At 36.5% G+C, this 20,042-nt stretch overlaps 1 protein-coding gene across 3 annotated transcripts; it reads right to left on the bottom strand.

Moving 5' to 3' along the window:
* Window positions 1–5,396: 5,396 nt before the first annotated feature.
* Window positions 5,397–18,858, bottom strand: LOC117342314 (cytadherence high molecular weight protein 1-like). Of its 3 annotated transcripts, XM_033904434.1 has the most exons (10): window positions 18,770–18,858; window positions 16,722–16,802; window positions 15,964–16,074; window positions 14,258–14,458; window positions 13,159–13,359; window positions 11,906–12,399; window positions 11,647–11,872; window positions 10,463–10,689; window positions 9,584–9,755; window positions 5,397–9,245 (listed from the first exon to the last, which is right to left on the bottom strand). In XM_033904434.1, exons 2-10 carry the CDS (start codon window positions 16,762–16,764, stop codon window positions 8,617–8,619), a joined length of 2,304 nt encoding a protein of 767 aa, XP_033760325.1. In that variant the 5' UTR covers window positions 16,765–16,802; window positions 18,770–18,858; the 3' UTR covers window positions 5,397–8,616. The 3 variants fall into 3 exon arrangements, with proteins under 3 accessions (XP_033760325.1, XP_033760323.1, XP_033760324.1); XM_033904432.1 differs by having other exon boundaries at window positions 11,647–12,399; XM_033904433.1 differs by having other exon boundaries at window positions 11,647–12,399; window positions 14,258–14,452.
* Window positions 18,859–20,042: the final 1,184 nt, after the last annotated feature.

Here is a 20,042-nt window from a genome sequence, read left to right as displayed (position 1 = left end):
TCTAACGTCACACGACCCCATTTGGTACAATTTTTACACATTTATTCTAGGTTATCTATGTATAAATACTCCTCACCACAGGTTGAAGTCTCGTTCTGCTTGACTGTTTATACACACGTCCGCAGGCCTCTAGTGCTATATTAAACCTCAACTGAATATTACACATGTAAAGTCAAATTATACGTGGAGGGAAAATCAAGATTGGGTTAAAATAGCCATGACGCAATAGAGGAGAGGCAAATTGGACATGCCATCACTATGTTGAGTTAAACCTTTATCGTTCTAAATATAGTCATGTTTGTATATAGCGATAAAAACACCTAGATACGTCATAACATATACCTCCCCTTCTGCTATTGATAGCAATGGGACACAATTTTAGATGAAAAATAGCGATAAGAAACGGGTTAAAAATAACCACGATCCCCACTGGGGGATATGACTAGAATGTGTGGAGGATTGGGAAAACCCAACTTGTTCTAAATATATACGCTTATCCCTCATCCCTCATCCTTCACGCCAGCGAGGGATCCCCTATATAAACCTATGAGAGGGATGGGGTGACGTAGAAGTATCAATTTCTATTTGTTACCCTCTATGTTGTACTTAAAATAACCAGCGACAACTGTTTTAAGTATAAATGTCGAGCATTATCAATAAGTGATTCATAGACACCGATAAAATAAATGGTCAGAGTATCGAACTTACACGACCTTAATTACACGTTACCCCTTCCAAGGCCACATCAGGACCGACTCTATCAGGGCCTGTTCTCACTGAGTGACCAACCATTTTAATTATTATTACTTCAAACACGGGGATGGGATGGTCATCTGATGAAATACTGTCATAAGGGTCAAGCCATATCAGCATGGGATAACAGACACCGGTGGTAACTCTATTTAGCTTTATGTGGTAACTCTATTTAGCTTTCTGTGGTAACTCTAGCTTTCTGTGGTAACTCTATTTAGCTTTCTGTGGTAACTCTATATAGCTTTCTGTGGTAACTCTATTTAACTTTCTGTGGTAACGCTAGCTTTCTGTGGTAACTCTATTTAGCATTCTGTGGTAACTCTAGCTTTCTGTGGTAACTCTATTTAGCATTCTGTGATAACTCTAGCTTTCTGTGGTAGCTCTATTTAGCTTTCTATGGTAACTCTATTTAGTTTTCTGTGGTGACTCTATTTAGCTTTCTGTGGTAACTCTATTTAGCTTTCTGTGTTAGCTCTATTTAGCTTTCTGTGGTAACTCTAGCTTTCTGTGGTAACTCTATTTAGCTTTCTGTGGTAACTCTATTTAGCTTTCTGTGTTAGCTCTATTTAGCTTTCTGTGGTAACTCTAGCTTTCTGTGGTAACTCTATTTAGCTTTCTGTGGTAACTCTATTTAACTTTCTGTGGTAACTCTAGCTTTCTGTGGTAACTCTATTTAGCATTCTGTGGTAACTCTAGCTTTCTGTGGTAGCTCTATTTAGCTTTCTATGGTAACTCTATTTAGCTTTCTGTGGTAACTCTATTTAGCTTTCTGTGTTAGCTCTATTTAGCTTTCTGTGGTAACTCTATTTAACTTTCTGTGGTAACTCTAGCTTTCTGTGGTAACTCTATTTAGCATTCTGTGGTAACTCTAGCTTTCTGTGGTAGCTCTATTTAGCTTTCTATGGTAACTCTATTTAGCTTTCTGTGGTAACTCTATTTAGCTTCCTGTGGTAACTCTATTTAGCTTCCTGTGGTAACTCTATTTAGCTTCCTGTGGTAACTCTATTTAGCTTTCTGTGGTAACTCTATTTAGCTTCCTGTGGTAACTCTATTTAGCTTCCTGTGGTAACTCTATTTAGCTTCCTGTGGTAACTCTATTTAGCTTTCTGTGTTAGCTCTATTTAGCTTTCTGTGGTAACTCTATTTAGCTTCCTGTGGTAACTCTATTTAACTTTCTGTGGTAACTCAAGCTTTCTGTGGTAACTCTAGCTTTCAGTGATTACTCTATTTAGTTCTCTGTGGTAACTCTATTCAGCTTTCTGGAACAGTATACTGGCAGGAATAAAAAAAACTCTGGTGGTCACAGATAACACTGACCGTGTCTTTGACTCGTGACACGGATGGCCACTGTCTTCTTTTAACACTACGTATTCATTGGTAAAAAAGAAGAGTTCCTCAAAAGTCAAATGAAACGAAACTTCTATATAAAAAAATCGAGTACATTTATATTTCCACAGACCTAAAAACTAAATAATATCTCGTTAAAACGGATACCAGTCTTGGCGTGTGGAACTATTGGAATCTGTATTTATTATAGATTACAGTCCAGAACAGTGTGTGAACATAAAGTAAATAAAAACAGCTGGGCTTTAAAGTTAAAGAAAAGTGGGCTGTGGTAATAGTATTTTAGAGATGGACACAATTTAAGTGAATTTCAACGAGTAATGTGTAGACCAATGATACAAGTAATGTGATATAATTGATGTGCGCCATTTTGATATTGTTGTTCGTTACCTTTTTGGTTCCATGTAGTCGGTTCCACATCCGGGGACGACACCACAACTGGCGTCTGAGTGTGCGATGACCCCACATCCGGGGACGACACCACAACTGGCATCTGAGTATGCGACGGTTCCACATTCGGGGACGACACCACAACAGGCGTCTGAGTATGCGAAAGTTCCTCATCTGGCGACGACCCTGCCACCACAGAAGACTGCATGTGTGGCGGTTCCATATCCAGCGGCGACTCCGCCATCACCTGGAATTTTGACAGCTGCACAGTCGGTGATAGAACCTAACGAGTAGATGGTTGCTTGTTAACCGAAGACTGAAGACTCCGTTTGCTCATGTAACTTGCAGTGTCTTTTAAGATTCTGTTTTAAGGTGAACATCTTGCCACATTCGTCACATGTACTTCGCCTTTCTTATGGACAAATAATATGTGACACTGTAAAGTGTCTGCTTTTTTTAACAATTTCCCACAAACTTCGCACGGTAGTTGAACAAAATATCCGCTCACGTGTCTTCTATGTGAGTACAATTGTATTTGCAAACAAACTATCGTTCACATTTACTGCATTGATAGATCGTTTTTGGAGGTTGTCGACTTTCTTCATATCTTTTTCCCTTTGGTGATATATCTAGACTATCTAACATTCGTTTAAACTCCGTAAGAGTTTCTTTTGCGCTTTCATCTCAATAGTCGTGCAATAGTCATTTTAGCCATGCAATAGTTCAAAATATACCTTATGTTTATGGCTAGGGAAAATCAAACGCATTATGTAATGAAACATGTTATTACAAATGTATTTGATTTTCCCTAACTATATATGCATTACACCGTCGATATTTTTGACATAATTCTTTGGGATGTGTCCCATGTTTACGTTTGATATGTTGGAGGTAAACTTGTAACGTGGAGTATTTCCCGCAGTGACAGCATTGGTGTTGTTACCTTGGATTATCAGCGGTTTCTTCATTTTGGAAGGAGATTTGATAAAGCCATCTGTAAAGCAAATAAAACGAATTCGATGCTTATAAATTGCGTAGTCTTGAGGCAATAGAACATCGGTCGAATACTAGTACATCGCTTTATAGACTAGTCCGAGTTTCCTCTGGCCCTGACACCATGTCTGGTGTAGGGCCCCTACACCAGACATGGTGTCAGGGTCAGAGGAAACTCGGACTATTTATAGACATACCTTATAATCTAGTAAATGTTATATGTGGCCTGTTTTGCAACTTATTTGAAACTGCATATAGATCGTTTCTAGAGGGTGTCCACTTTCGTCACTTTTTTTCAACCCTCCAGTGTGGAGTTTTGTGTCCGTTCTGTGTCAGGTTTAGTCGTACACCTGTATAAATACTCAGAACTGTATCAATAATTCCAATCCAGAAGTTTGTGGTCATAAAACAAAGAGAATTGAAAAAGTAATGAAAACACAGAGGAGGAGATATTATTTCAGAGGTCATGACACCACCACAGAAGACAGCTGGCACGATTCCACATCTGACGACAATTCCGCCGCATTGAAGGCTTCCTTCTAATCGGAGACGTCGTTTGCTCATCCGTCTTACAGTATCTTCAGCTATTTAAAATACAGTAAATGTACATATGATAGCAGTCAATCATAATGAGGAAGACTAATTCTATACTCAATTTATGTTTGGACAGTTTCTTTTTATCCTCTTCGGGCAGTAAAATATTAACGAAGGGGGTACCACAAGGGTCAATCATAGGGCCCCTTTTATTCAATATTATTTATAAATGGCATAGTTTTACTACTAAGGCAGTTTTTATCTTTAATATTTTCTTATTTATTTTTCGTGCTTAAAGTTGTTTAACCAATTGTGCCATGTTGCTTGCTTACGTAGCGTGCTTGAGGTGCTTAGCATGACATTTGTTTGCTGCCAATTACTTACCATTTGTAATTTATTATTGGTAGTGCTTTGGAGTCATGTGATCTGCTTGCTGTGTAGACTAGTTATGTAACCTCAATCGGGAACCGTCGGCACTTTCCGTAAACGAGAAAATACCGAGGGTTCCCGATTGATGCAACCTATGTCTTGTGCTTATTTTTGTTATTTCTTTTTGTCCTAACTTTATCTTTACCTTCTTTTCATTAGACTTATGCTTCATCTTGCTCTTATCTATGTCTTCTTTGTTGATATGCTTAATTTATTCCCTCTTACTTAGCAACAGTAGTTTTATATCTTATCTTACTGTAATACCATTTTTTTATGTTTGGCGTAATAATTTTCTATTTCATATATACGACTATGAATACAATTTCTTGTATATTGTTATCGGTTGCAATTTCATAATTTCTGTCAAAATCTGACGCCATCAACCAAAATACCATCAAAGGTTCTGGAGAAGAACAGTGTCCTCAGAGGGCGAAATGGAGGTAGTGGCGATGACGTATTTACATCGTGAATCTAACGCGAGACATATAATAAGTAACCATTTTATGCAGCTTGGCGGTAAGCCTTTCCCCAGTGGTTGAAAAGTGAACTTGTACAAGAGTTCAAGGTTGTAGGTGTATGAGCGATCAGATACTAGTAACTAACGAAGTCAGCAGAGTAAGGAGATCGAAAATCTGTTAACAGTAAATGTGACCTCAACTTTGACCCCAGGTTGTTAATACATGAACTCATACAAGAAATGTTTATATGTTGAAAATCTATATATAGTAACAGTGACCTCAATTTTCACACCAGGTTGTTACATGAACTCGTACAAGAAATGTTTCAAGACAATTGGGATATGTTAAAACGCCAACTTGCTCAAGAGATGATGGTCGTTATTACGTGTATGAAGTTGCAGGACAAGAAAGAGCGAGTATGTTGTTTGGTTACTCGAGTTACATAATGATGTGATTTCCCCGTCGTGGGATAACAAAAAAAACTGCACTAATTCAGACATTATAAAAAGTATATTTATCTTGGTAGCCTTGACAAATTTTATTTACCATTAAAACATAACTAGAAGAGAGCATACAAATCTGTGAATTGTATATTAAAATGTTAGTCAAGATCCACATAAATGTACATTGTCTATATGATATTTACAGCAAGTAATACTCCCTTAAAATCTCAATGAACCAGTCATTACAATTTATACCTATATATATACTAAACAAACATTTCTGGAAAATTAGGCACCTTCAACACATAAGAAAAAGCCCGACTTAAAATTCTGACTAATAACAAAACTTCATCAAGGTGACAGACACACCATATTTCCTAACTCTGTCTTTGACCATACTTCAAATTACGGTCTTCAACAATAACGGAGGCAGAAATTGGTTAAAGTCAAACTTTTCCTTATTTTGCTACTATTAGATATAAAGCTATGAATGTTTTTTGCTGGGTTTATTGCCCCGTGAACAGCCAGAGTCATTTTGAGGTGGGGTCTCTTGGTAGTAGTTGGTGACTACCTCACTGAATAACATATATGAGGCCCATTGCATGCTTTCCAGAGCATAATGTTATAGCGTCTTGCTCAAGGAGACAACCACAACAGCCCAGACTGACCTACTGAGAAACACAACTGACACCAGTATAGTGCATTGAACCATGCTCCTTGGATCATTACCTAAGATTATGTGGTCGACACTTTAACTGATTGAGCTGTCCCAGACCCTTAGATGGCTATGAAGATATTTCTGTGCCATACACTTAAGTATCTAAACATGATATGTTGAAATACAATCACAACTTAAGCATATTAGCCATTGGAAAAATATAATCGAGATGACTGTTATCACAAAATAGGGTGATCGTAATTATTGTATCGTAATTATGAAAACATGATTTAATAAGGAACAGATGACTTTAGTATTTTATATAACTTTGATGCATCTCTGTAAAAATGTTTTTTTTCTGGTTTACTTTGAACTGCTAATATTCTATAAACTGACATATACAGACAGACTTGTTTACGCTGTCCTTACACGCCCATCACTGATTCACATGTCAAAGTTGGCTGTTATATTAATTCTTCATAGTTACTCGTTTTTTGGTTATTTTTTGGTTTTGTTTGGTATAGGTGATACAGAAAGTTTACTTACATTTTCATATAATTTAAATCTAAATTTCAAAATAATTTCGATAAAGGAATTTCACCTTAATCTAACCAACCATTTGGTGTTTTTGCTTTAATACATTATTTAAATGTGTGAATCATTGTCCAGTTATAGTGATTTTGTGTTCATCGCTAGTTAATCATAATGTAGAAGTTCTACATTGGTTTGAGTAGCACGTCAAATTAATTATACAGAGACAGTTATCTGGGTATTGGAAAGAAAATACACTTACGACAAAGCTTTTATGAAATAGGGCGCTTAAATATCCCCCGATTCTTAGAATTAGATTTGTATTCCCAGTACGCTATTTCAGCATTTTATTATCACTGTGCTAACTCTGTAGTGGATCTCGAGTTGTCATTGATAAGCTGACGATTCATAATTAAAAAAATAACATCCTCAAAAAAAATCAATAAACAAAAAAACAAAAACAAAAACAAAAACAATAAATAAAAAATGTTTAGAATGAAGTAATGATCCAAAGCTGTTTAGGGTCCATCACTGCATTCATGTAAAAACACAAAACTGAAAGTTGACAAAGTAACTGAATCAAAATGTAAAAACATGAACGAAAAAATATTTAAAAGCTTATATGTATAATTACCTGTGTGACTGTATTTGGCCTGCATTTAGATAAAATTGTATATTTAAATTAACGTTTACAAACCTGCCAAACTAAACATTTTAACGAATGTAAACTATCGAGTGTAAAAAAGGCCATTTTGTCAACATGACATAATTAAAATATAAAAACGCTTTGGTACATTTGTATTTATATGCAATTGTAGATAGTGTTCATAGTCTCCACAACAGGTGTGTTAATCAGAGTACCTATATATAGCTACAAGTAAATGTTTTGCATCAATTTTTTAATGTGTACTTTCATTGCAAAAAAAAAAAAAAAATTTATCATGTAATACGTTCATCAAAAAATCATATTATTGTCAATCAGGTTCGACAACGACTTTGTAATTACAGTCATCTCTAACATTTTTTCGGCTGTTCAAATGGGCTGTTTTCAAGATAGTCTTTGATGATATTTAGACAAAACTAGTATGAATTTAAATGTGTATACACAACATATACATTCTTGGCCATCTAAAACTAGCAAAATAAGCAGAAATAATTTTTTTCACGATATCTGCCTCCGTCATCGTTTAAGACCGATATTATATAATATTCACTCAGAGTTGTGGCCAAAAATATCTACCAGAGATGGAGGTATGTACCAGGCATGGCCTCAAATATATGTATACACATGTATATACTAAAGATGGAGGCTTGGCTGACATATGCATGTACATGTATACCAGAGTTAGAGACGTTACCAAACATATATACCAGGGGTTACGAAGGCGTGGCCTTCCACATATATACTGTTGTTGGATTTGGGGCCTAGTGTAAATACAACCAAAATATTTAGGAGACGGGCCTGCCGATTTGACAAGAGATAAGGCATTTTACACACCAGAGAAAGAGGCTTTTGACCCACAATATGTATGTAATGGAGTCATTGTCTACCATATACACTAGTACTGTAGGTGTGGTTCTACAGCATATAAAAGTTAGAGGCGGGGCCTATCATATAAATCTGGTACAGGGTAGCGATATACCCAGAATATGGGGCATAGCCTACCATATATGTGCATACAAAATATTGTGTGTGGGTTTTATATAGCAGAGTTGAAGGTGTGGCTTTTTGCAGACTAGTGTAGGGATTTAGAATGTATTATTAAATTAAATTCCTAGTTGATATATTTATAAATGTAAATAACATTCCTTTGTACCTTACACCTCAATACACACAACAGGAATGAAAAAACATTTATAGAATGACTGGTTCACATTCTTTTAAAACCTTTTAAAACATTTCCTTAAAATTTTGGGAGTAGTAGTTTAAAGAAATCCAAATTCGTGGTCTGATAAACATCTGTAAGCAATAACTGTTGGAATTACCCTTTCACCTAAAGCTCACACCTTACCCAAGGGGAGCACAGGTATGAGGGCACAATAATGGAGTCACTAATTATATATATAACATGCCATTTCTATATCATTTCTCTACATAAAGTATGTATTGGTCCCCACTCGAGTTATTTGCGGAGTCTGTTTGAAGCATGATTTCTCCCTCTTGCTCAACGTACGGTTCTGATATTTCGGTAACCACGGACACAATGACACAACCTTCCTCTGTTGATTCTGCATTGCTACTGATGCTGGACGCCTGGTTCACGATGGCTGAATCTGTCATTGTCTGACCGGAATTAACAGATGTCAGTGAAATGTCTACAACTGATGTGTCCATTCTGATGTTTTCCGCGGCCGTATTGCTAACTGAACTATTTGTTACGGGTTGTGGCGGAACTGTAACTGTAGTAATATCCCCTTGTACGACAAGTGGTGTTTCTTCTGATGTGGGAACGGTTTGTGAAGTAACGGTCTCTGGTTTAACTGGTTGTACCTGGTCTGGTGAAGGGTTCTGTACAGAGTCAGAATTCGGCTGGTTTTTATCAGTCGTCCCCTCCGGTTTTATAACTGGAGGTGTGTCTACACTGGTATCCTCGGAAACTTTCCCTACACTGCTGTCGTCAACTTTATTCTCTTCGTCAGTTAGGCTGGTCTGTGGTTCTGCATAGATAGGTTCAGCAATGTCGTCGTCTTCGTCTGATAGAACATTCGTATCTACAAAACAAACAAAAAATTATAAAAAGATATACTGTAAACGTTATGTTTGACGCAAGGGGAAAATTTACGCTAATTACATGGAGTCCTTTTGATCGCGAACATTTCCCAAAGTGTTATATTTTGATATCAATTTGCATAATCTCCAACTACAAACAAAGATGGATCAATCACGAAAATTACCCCAACGCGTATAGTTTACATATCGAAATCGCGAAATTAACATCGCCCGGGAATATAACCACGTTTACAGTAGATGAGCCCTTTGGCTGATAATATCAGATCTAAAGCTAGTTGTGTAACCAGCGAGTCATCACTCGCATTTTCAGTGTACTTACAGTGAATATTGTCTTCCCCGTCAGACATGTTTAAGGGTTCACTGCGAATGATTGTAAATTTCTTCTGACCGTCAAGATTTTCGTCCTCAGCAGGTACATCATCACCCATAACATCGTCGTCATCATCAGAGTCATCTCCCCTGGGTTTTGTCAACAGGTTTGGGTAAAATAGCTGGAAATTGTAGAGATAATACATAATGTTGGATGTTCCCACTGATTGGGTTTAGTTCACTGGGATAAAACAGAGCAGGATTTCAGACTCGTTTTTTACTAACAAATTACGATTATACTTTCAAAATTCATCTCTTTATTCTCAATTTATTCTTTAATATTTTTGCTTTCAAGGTAAAGAAAATCCATAAAGTGATAAAAAATATGGCTCATAGATTTAAGTTCCACAGGAGCTTGTAGTTTCAAAATGTTCTTAAATCTAAATCTTAATCTTAACAGATTTAGTGATCACCAGAAATGTTGACTCTCCTTTTCAAAAGGGAGATAACTCTTCCACTCCTTGTCATGATGCTGACTAAAAAAATATTTCACAAAGGAAATTTAATGATATTGATGCATACATATAAGATATACAGTATACAGTGTGGTAAGGTGGCTACATTTTACTTACCGGCCAAGCCAATCGAGGCGTCAGGTTACGACTGTGGTAGGTGACTACAGATTACTTACCGGCCACGCCAATCGAGGTGTGAGGTTACGGCCAGGTGTGAGGTTACGACTGTGGTAAAGTGACTACAGTTTACTTACCGGCCACGCCAATCGAGGTGTGAGGTTACGACTGTAGTAAGGTGACTACAGTTTACTTACCGGCCATGCCAATCGAGGCGTGAGGTTACGACTGTGGTAAGGTGACCACAGTTTACTTACCGGCCACGCCAATCGAGGCGTGAGGTTACGACCGGGTACAGTGAAGACTTTACTGGCCTCTGTCTCCTTAAATTTCATCAGTTTTTTTGTGGGCGGAGCCAGATCAAGTGTAGTGATTATATCCGAGGTATCGGAGACCCTCATCTTCATAATCATTGTCGGTATCTCTTTCTGATTGTCTATAATCAACCTTGATGATGCCTTCGACTTAGTTGTTCGTACCGTACCTGAAGGAACAATAATAGAGTACTGTTGTATTTATGAATGCTCTACTTAAAGTTGGTCACAAAATGAACCCCATTTATCAATCCCATTAAATTTCACTTGTTTTCAAATTATATATCTGTTATGACCTTTCTAATCCAACAACTGAATATTGGAATAATCCACTCAAAGTTTTACTGTAGATTATTTTTAACCATTTTATACAATTAAACAATTTCTTGTTTATTGTTAAAACATAAATCTGTATTTCACCAGATCAATAACATTATTTGTTGGTACAAGAGATCCCAGAGGGATCATGGCGCCCACCGTTGAATTGATCTTGATTGGTTCTATGCCAGATTGATCTTCTCTCTAATTTTCCCTTCTTTTTTCTTTTCCTCTCAATAATCAGATATCTGATATCCCTCCAGTATACTTTTCAAGAAATAGCAATAACAAACTTCAATTCTCAAAATCCAAGATGGCTGTCTGTCAGTGATTTTTTTTTCCTGATCAAAAACCTAAATTAAATTGGCACAACTAGGGACCATGGGGAACCTATTCTCGTTATGTTTGAGAAACATCCCTCCAGTACTTTTCAAGAAATAGCGATAACAAACTTCACTTCTAAAAATCCAAGATGACCAATTGTCAGCCATTTTTTTTTTCTGACCAAAAATCTAAATTGAAATGGCACAACTAAGGACCAAGGGGAACCTACATATGAAGTTTGAGGAACATCTCTCCTGTACTTTTCAAGAAATGGTGATAACAAGGATGGTTTACAGACGGACGAATGACAGACGACGGACCACAGGGTGATTTGAATAGCCCACTATCTTATGACGGTGGGCTAAAAACACACAGGATGTTTTACTTTTCTTCAATAATTATGCATACCACACACAACACACAGACGGAGGTTTTTTTTTAATAACAAGGTATACCACACAAAATACACAGGATTAAAACCTTACCTTTTTTCCTCCACTCCCGCATACGGGGGGCAGATTGGCGGAATACCGAGTTAGAAGGTAGAGGGTACTTAATTTCCATATGGCTGCCCCCAGGGGCAACCACATATGTCTCTGGGCCGCAGGGTTTCATTGGACCAAATGTGACATTTGGTTTAGTTTGATTGGCTGGTTTTGGCTCCAATGCAAATGTGAATGTTGGTCGCTTAACAGCAGCCTGAGGCATGCCCTTTGGTTGAGTAGTAACAGCTTGGGGTGTGACCTTTGGTTGAGTAGTAACAGCTTGGGGTGTGACCTTTGGTTGAGTAGTAACAGCCTGAGGTGTGACCTTTGGTTGCTTAGCAACAGCCTGAGGTGTGACCTTTGGTTGCTTAGCAACAGCCTGAGGTGTGACCTTTTGTTGCTTAGCAACAGCCTGAGGTGTGACCTTTGGTTGCTTAGCAACAGCCTGGGGTGTGACCTTTGGTTGCTTAGCAACAGCCTGAGGCATCACTTTAGATTTCTTTCCAGTTGTCTTTGGTGTGTTTCTGGTTTTCTTAGCTACCGGCTCCGATGGAGTTTCAAGTTTAGCCTCTTTGGATTCTTTTCCCTGTTTCTTTCCCAGTACTACTTTCGGTTGGTCCACCTTTTTTGGGCCGACCGTCTGCGCTGTAGCAACATTTCCAGAACAGTAGACAGGTTTTGGGAGGTTTCCTGAATTGCGTGTTGATTTACGAGTCGCTCTAACGTCAACAATATTCCCAGACTTTTTCAATGCTGAAATTTACCATTAATGATCAGAAATATACTGTAAAATCAATATAACGTACAGAGGATTAGTTTAGTGAGGGGCAAATTTCAGCTAATTTAGTGACTGGCTATGAAATGCTAAAAATATGAACTGCTAGTTATATCATATTAACATCACACTAAAATTCTTCCTTAAATTACTGTTATTGCTAGAATTTTTATGTTAGAATTTAAACTTTACCCTCGCTAAAATAACCTATGATAAAGTATTAGTATCAGCTTTGGTACAGATTTAGGTTCAGATATACAACTATGATAATAACAAACAGTATATTAAGTTCAAAAGATTTTCTGCAAAAATTTTACCTAATTATTTGTCTGGCCGTTTCTGCTTTACCAGTAAGTATACAGTGTATATAATGTTACAGTAAGTTTTAGCCAATTCTAAAATCACTCATTTTTAAAAAAAAAATTTTTTTACTCTCAATATATTGCTCTTCTAGAGAAGTGGAAAGAAATATGTCTGATATACTAAAACTAAATCCAAAATCACTCAAATTTTTTTTTTACTCTCAATATATTGCTCTTCTCGAGAAGTGGAAAGAAAACATGTCTGATATACAATATAGTAAAGAATTTATTTGTTTGACTAAAAACAATCACATGACAGCTTTTGTTGCTCTTACCATACATGTTTTGTGATTTTTTTTCTCTCCGATTATGAAACTGCACAAGGCACAATCTAATGAGGAAGACAATGTATATCTTGCTGTGATAACAAAATACCTTTCTTAGCTTCTTTTGCAAAGTCTCTTATTAGAGTTGGCCTCTTTGGTGGGGATCCCGTCTGTGAAGGTCCCTTAGATGGGGAATCCTTTTGTGGAACAATTACTTTGGACTTTTGACAGTTAGCCATTCCTGGTAAGCCACGGAGAGCTAGTTCCAAAGTTGACACCATGTCTGGGTAGAAAAACTCGTAAGACTTCTCTGAAAACAAAAATCATATTATGTAAAACTACTCGTAAGACTTCCCTAAAAACAAATATCATATTATGTAAAACTAATCTTAAGACTTTTCTAAAAAAAAATATCATGTTATTTAAAACTACTCGTAAGACTTCTCTGAAAACAAATATCGTCTTATGCAAAACTAATCGTAAGACTTCTCTGAAAACAAAAATCATATTATGTAAAACTAATCTTAAGACTTCTCTAAAAACAAATATCATATTATGTATAACTACTTGTAAGACTTCCCTAAAAACAAATATCATATTATGTATAATTACTTGTAAGACTTCTCTAAAAACAAATATCGTATTATGTATAATTACTTGTAAGACTTCCCTAAAAACAAATATCATATTATGTATAATTACTCGTAAGACTTTTCTAAAAACAAATATCGTATTATGTATAACGACTTGTAAGACTTCTCTAAAAACAAATATCGTATTATGTAAAACCAATCGTAAGACTTCTCTGAAAACAAATATCTTATTATGTATAACTACTCGTCAGACTTCCCTAAAAAAAATATCACTTATATATATAACTTATTGTTGTATTGTTGTCCAGAGTGGACACAGTGAGGAATACAGGGACTTGTCTCAAAATACCAACCCTAGTGTCCTATCCTTGGGGTGGTTACTACTATAATGTAGGTACTGGAACACATTGGTAGGATAGTTATATATACAGACTACCTAGTGTCCTATCCTTGTTAAAAATATAGTGGTGTCTAGGAAATCCATACCTTCATCACTGATTTCTGACATAAACTTAATTGTATCGTGGACTGTGTAGAGGGCCTATAAAAAAGTTGCTCTTGAGAGTAAAGCCAGATAAAGAAGATGTTTTCTTCATACAACCATTTCTAACATACTTTTTTTCACCCGAGAATCTTTGTTGTCTCCATCCTCGTCATCCTCCAAATTTTCTGTCTGATCAGGTACAATTTCTTCCTTTTCTGGAGATTTATTTTCGGTGTCCAAATCTTCGAGGACTCGGATGTCAGACATATCGATGGCCTCGCCATCCTCATCCTCTCCAATAATTGCAATGACAGTGGTTGGGGATTCTGAAACTGTAGTGTTAGAACCATTTACAACTAACATGAACTTCACAGGGTAGACTCTGTATGGGTACATGAACTTCACAGGGTAGACTCTGTATGGGTACATGAACTTCACAGGGTAGACTCTGTATGGGTACATGAACTTCACAGGGTAGACTCTGTAACGGTACATGAACTTCACAGGGTAGACTCTGTAACGGTACATGAACTTCACAGGGTAGACTCTGGAACGGTACATGAACTTCACAGGGTAGACTCTGTATGGGTACATGAACTTCACAGAGTAGACTCTGTATGGGTACATGAACTTCACAGGGTAGAGTCTGTATGGGTACATGAACTTCACAGGGTAGAGTCTGTATGGGTACATGAACTTCACAGGGTAGACTCTGTATGGGTACATGAACTTCACAGGGTAGACTCTGTATGGGTACATGAACTTCACAGGGTAGAGTCTGTATGGGTACATGAACTTCACAGAGTAGACTCTGTATGGGTACATGAACTTCACAGGATAGACTCTGTATGGGTACATGAACGTCACAGGGTAGGTTCTGTATCTGTACAACAAGCACTTCCTGACTCACCACCAGACATTGGTACATTGTACATACCTTTTAGATTTAATTAAAAGGAGGCTACTGATGGGGGAGGCTTTCATTTACCTATATGTTTTGGGGGAAAATCAGGAGAATTTTACCAGATCATGTTAAAGAGTTAATACACATTACCACTGATACCAGGTAATGTAAACTTTATTTATTTTACAACGATTGTGAAACAAGCTATATCAACTTATATTAATCACACTTGTTGGCCTGGATGGAAGTGCGAGAGGTTTTATTGTGTACGGAAACCGAAGTACCCAAAAATACCCACATGGTCGGGCAGGTGGCCTCATATCACGTCTTACCGGGGAATCAAACCCTGGCCGCCTAGGTGAAAGGCAAGTGTGTTACCACTGTGCCACCCAACTACCCAACCAGGTAGTTGAGCTACAAATATTACAACCCAAGACATCAGACTGTTGACAATATCAGCAGCCATGACCTGATTTTGTTTGTTTTTGTTTAACGTCCTATTAACAGCCAGGGTCATTTAAGGACGTGCCAGGTTTTGGAGGTGGAGGAAAGCCGGAGTACCCGGAGAATAAAAACCACCGACCTACGGTCAGTACCAGGCAACTGCCCCACTTGGGTTTCAAGCTTGCAACCCAGAGGTGGAGGGCTAGTGATAAAGTGTTGGGACACCTTAACCACACGGCCACTGCGGCCTGATGTCCTCAACTGTAATAAATTGTTTATATCAATATTAAACAAATTCAAGGTAAATGTGAATTTACAAATCAGGTTTCAAACAGTGAGGTATATTTTTTGTTTTATATTGTTTGGGGGGAAAATTGCTGTGATTTGAAAAACATAAGACCACACAGTGGTTCAGAGTCTGATCAGAGAACAACATTGAGTTTATAATCACATACATATAGTATATATATACATTATGTATATACCAACCTTGTTGGAACTCTGCTGTATTCTGGCCTGCCTTTACAGGAGTTGTGGCTTCTTTATCGTCTTGTTCAGCAACTGCTACATCAATTGTCTCCCCTTTCTTGTTCTGATTATCTACAAAAAAATATTCACTTTAGTTCCAAATATTTAAAAAAAGATTTTTCATATTTATAAAATACAAGATTACTATAGCCTAGTTAGCAAAAAGTTCATGAATGTCATCACAACGGCCTGTTCCATGGACCGGAATATCTCAGCCCGAGTGTAAGAGTTCGGCTGTTCTCAAATCTCATGCATGCATGACCAGCCAAACTCTTCCACATGCAGGGGGTAGAGATATCCCTGTCCACAGAGCAGACCTATGTTTGATTATTTTTCTCACATTCTCATAAATAAACAGAATTCCTGCCAAAATAAACATCAATGTAATTTAATCAGCAAAAATTATCTTTTAACAAAATACTGTCTAATTATCAACTCAAAGGCCTTTAAATATACTATATATATGTATGATGAAAGCAGTGGTTTGGTTTTTATTTTCTTTAAAGTCCTATTTAAGTCACTTAAGGACGGAGTACCCGGAGAAAACCAACAGCATATGCTCAATACCAAACAACTGCCTCACCTGGGTTTCGAAATCATGACCCCTATAGATGGAAGGCTTTTAGAGATTAAGTGTTGGGACACCTTAACCATTCGGCCACTGCGGCCCCCTGCGCGCTGCCTGATGATGAAAGGGTTATTCAAAATGGACATAATACCTGACACTGCTATTTTTGTTGGTTCAGCAGATCCAGGTTCCATCTTGGTCACTGTGTAGATTATCCTCCTCTTCTTTTAAGCTGCAAACAATTACAACATATTGTTTGCAAGATGATAAAAGGAAAATTTTTTAGGAATATCATGTATATTTTTGATCTCTTCAAATATCTGACAAACTTTATAGTGAAGAAAGTTTATCTCAATTCGCCAGTACTCAGTTATCACTTTATCTACATGTTCATTACCATATCCATCCTCAAATAAGGCCCCCCCCCCCCCCCCCCCCCCCCCGCCCCAGTATAAAATTTTAGTTCTGAAGCTTAGAGCTTATTAAATTTTTCAACCATTTTTGGTTTCTGTTTTAAAAATTTCAAGATTCTGTTAAATCTAAGAGATGGCTTGTTTGTGGGCAGGAGCTAATTATAATTTGTTGATAAATATGATACATGTCTCTATCGTGAATGATTTGGTAGTCACTTATTTCATGATAGTGACTTAATTCAGAATTAGGTCTACAGATGGCTACAAAGAACTTCATTTGTAACTCATTCTCATATATATAAATACATTTAAAGATAGTTGTATGTAAATCATCACTTTAAATGGCAAAATTCAAAAACTTTTGTTTAACTGAAACTGATTAATTTATTTTCTTGATCCAAACATGTAGGCCAGATGATTGGGTATAGGACGGGATATATCTTAAACCATGGCCACCAGATGTTTCACTCAGCATGTATTTTGGGGGGAAATTCATTATATTTCTTATGAATTTCATAAAGTACAAAAGATAATTCCTGTCCAGATTTTTTTCTTCAAACCTCTGAAATTTTCCCTTAAATTCATGACCCAAAATATGCTTGGTTATTATGTGTATTTTTTTTTATGTGTGTACCACATAATGAGGATTTCTATATATATAGCTACTAAACACTACAAGCTATATCTGTCCTGCAGGGACGTCACTGCTGAAATTTGAGATGGCAGGAGTGTTGGTTCTCCCCATCTTATCTATTGTATATTAATACGTAATTATAAACCTGCTTTCAGACAGATGTAATGATCTTCAAACTGAGAATCAGTGATATTTCCCTGAAGCTAAAGATAAATTTCAAGTTGGTTCACAAACACACCTGGCTCCAAAAGGTTCATATATCTCATTATATGAATGAATATGTTGTAGGGGAAGCAACTCCAATTCAGGATTTTTTACCAAAATAAATATAACTCTTTGGAGTTGTTGATTAAATATAATGTATAACTGAATATTGTTGATGTACATTTGAATATGCATAATTGATAGCTATAATTATTGAGAACAGATGATAAAATTTATGATTTGAATATATATATTACATTGAAATATTACATTTCACAAATCATTTTATATATAAATCAAAATTGCATGCTGTGACAATGTTTACACAATATTTCGAAAAGAAATTTTCGAAGTATTTGACCACACAGCCTTATTGTCAACCTACTTGCCATTATTTAATTCCCAACGATTGTATAAATTGCACAGTAAAATATCATTAAGCCTTATTACAAACATAAATTTTAGTATGCAGTCATGCAGACGTTGGAAGTAAAATGTTTCTATTCCTGAATGTGTGTTAGGGCCTCGTGGGGATGGAAATATTTTCCTAATTAAAACAAAAAATCCACAATTTCAATTTTATACTGATAAAGAGAGAAACGATCAATACCTGCTAGAGACGCTGATCAATAATGCAATGTGTATTTTATATAAAACAACATCACGTGATAAAGTGCATCCATGATTTAAATTTGTCATAACTACTTAATGATGGTAGTAAATATTGGATATACATAGCGAGTATTACCTACAATAATATATGCGGAAAATGGAAATTTGAGAACGCGTATGGGCACTTCGAATTCGGGCACTGTCTGTTGATCGCGAGCACGGAGGAATGCTGTTGCTATTAATCTACCGATGCTACATTTGCATCGTGCATACTGATCTTCATTACTTTAGGTGCCTTAAATATCAATAAATATATCAGAAAAAATCGATTTCTACCTTGAATTTCCTTGATGGACAGGTAAAAACGGTTGTACTTTTTCAACTTTCCGAGTGTGATGCCATTGATGTTTGACTTCCGGTTACGCTAAGGTGCGTTCGATTGCATTCATTATTAGGGCTTAATAAAGGCTTGTCTTTCACAACAACAATGCATTATCATTCATGTTTGTAGAATGTATTCCCATATATATTTCGAATCAATCTGATTGATTGAAATACAACAGCTATGATCAAATGTGATGTTTAATATTTTAAGGAATTTAAGGGCTATTTGTATTATGATGGTGTAGAAATTTCACCAATTTCTATTGGTGAAATATATGTCCGAACGATGATAATAAATTTGAGTGTTTGTGCCTACATGTAATGAAATTAACGCCGAAATGTACAGGAAAAAGATGTAACATATACAAATAACGTATGTCTTTGCGGTAATTAGTGATACTTCGGGTCGAATCAAGAATTTTCTGACCTTTATAAAAAGAACAAGCGAATTCGTGGAATCTATATACCCCGCTTTCCTGACATATTGAAGGTAATCATTTTTGAGGTTATGAGTAAACATGTCATTATAGATCGACAAAACTATAAATTCTGTTCAGAGACATATAAATGTCTGTATATGTCTCTGTTCTGTTGAGCCATGAAGTATTGCCTGAAACTCGAAGAAAAAAAAAAAGTAAAGTCTTATACAAAAGTTAGATGTTTTGTTGAACATGTAATATGAGATAAAATTAACTGATTTTGTAAGACTTCTCTTCTCATCTGCCATTACCAAACCTGTCATAAATTGGGCGGAGCTCTTAATACATTGAACCCTTTCCTAAGTTTGAAGTCTTTCGAAAAATATTTGGGAGAGTTGTTTAACAGAAAAAAAGACTTTCTTCCATAAATCAAGAGGCGATAACTCTTAAATTTGATGATGATCGGAAAATATTTGGGGGATTTATTGCATGAACACATTTTTTTTAATCAATGGGCCATACTCTGTCTATTTAGGCATTTAATGTTGTTGCCAAGTTTAAAAAAAAAATCCGATAATATTCGTCGCGGTTATTACACGGAAACGAAGCGTGACAGACGACCGGACGGACGAACCAAAATCAATACCCCCGTTTCGGTAAAAGCGGGGGATTAAAATAGTTACTGTAGTTCAGTCACATTTGGGGTACGCAATAAGGTGCAAAGAAGAGCAACACAACTAATTCCGGGTTCAAGAACCTTACATATTATGAACGTATAGAGAGATGGACATTTTTTAAATGTATGT

This window comes from Pecten maximus, chromosome 14, assembly GCF_902652985.1.
Source record: "Pecten maximus chromosome 14, xPecMax1.1, whole genome shotgun sequence".
NCBI lineage: Eukaryota > Metazoa > Mollusca > Bivalvia > Pectinida > Pectinidae > Pecten > Pecten maximus.
This window is presented reverse-complemented; position numbering and strand designations above follow the sequence as displayed.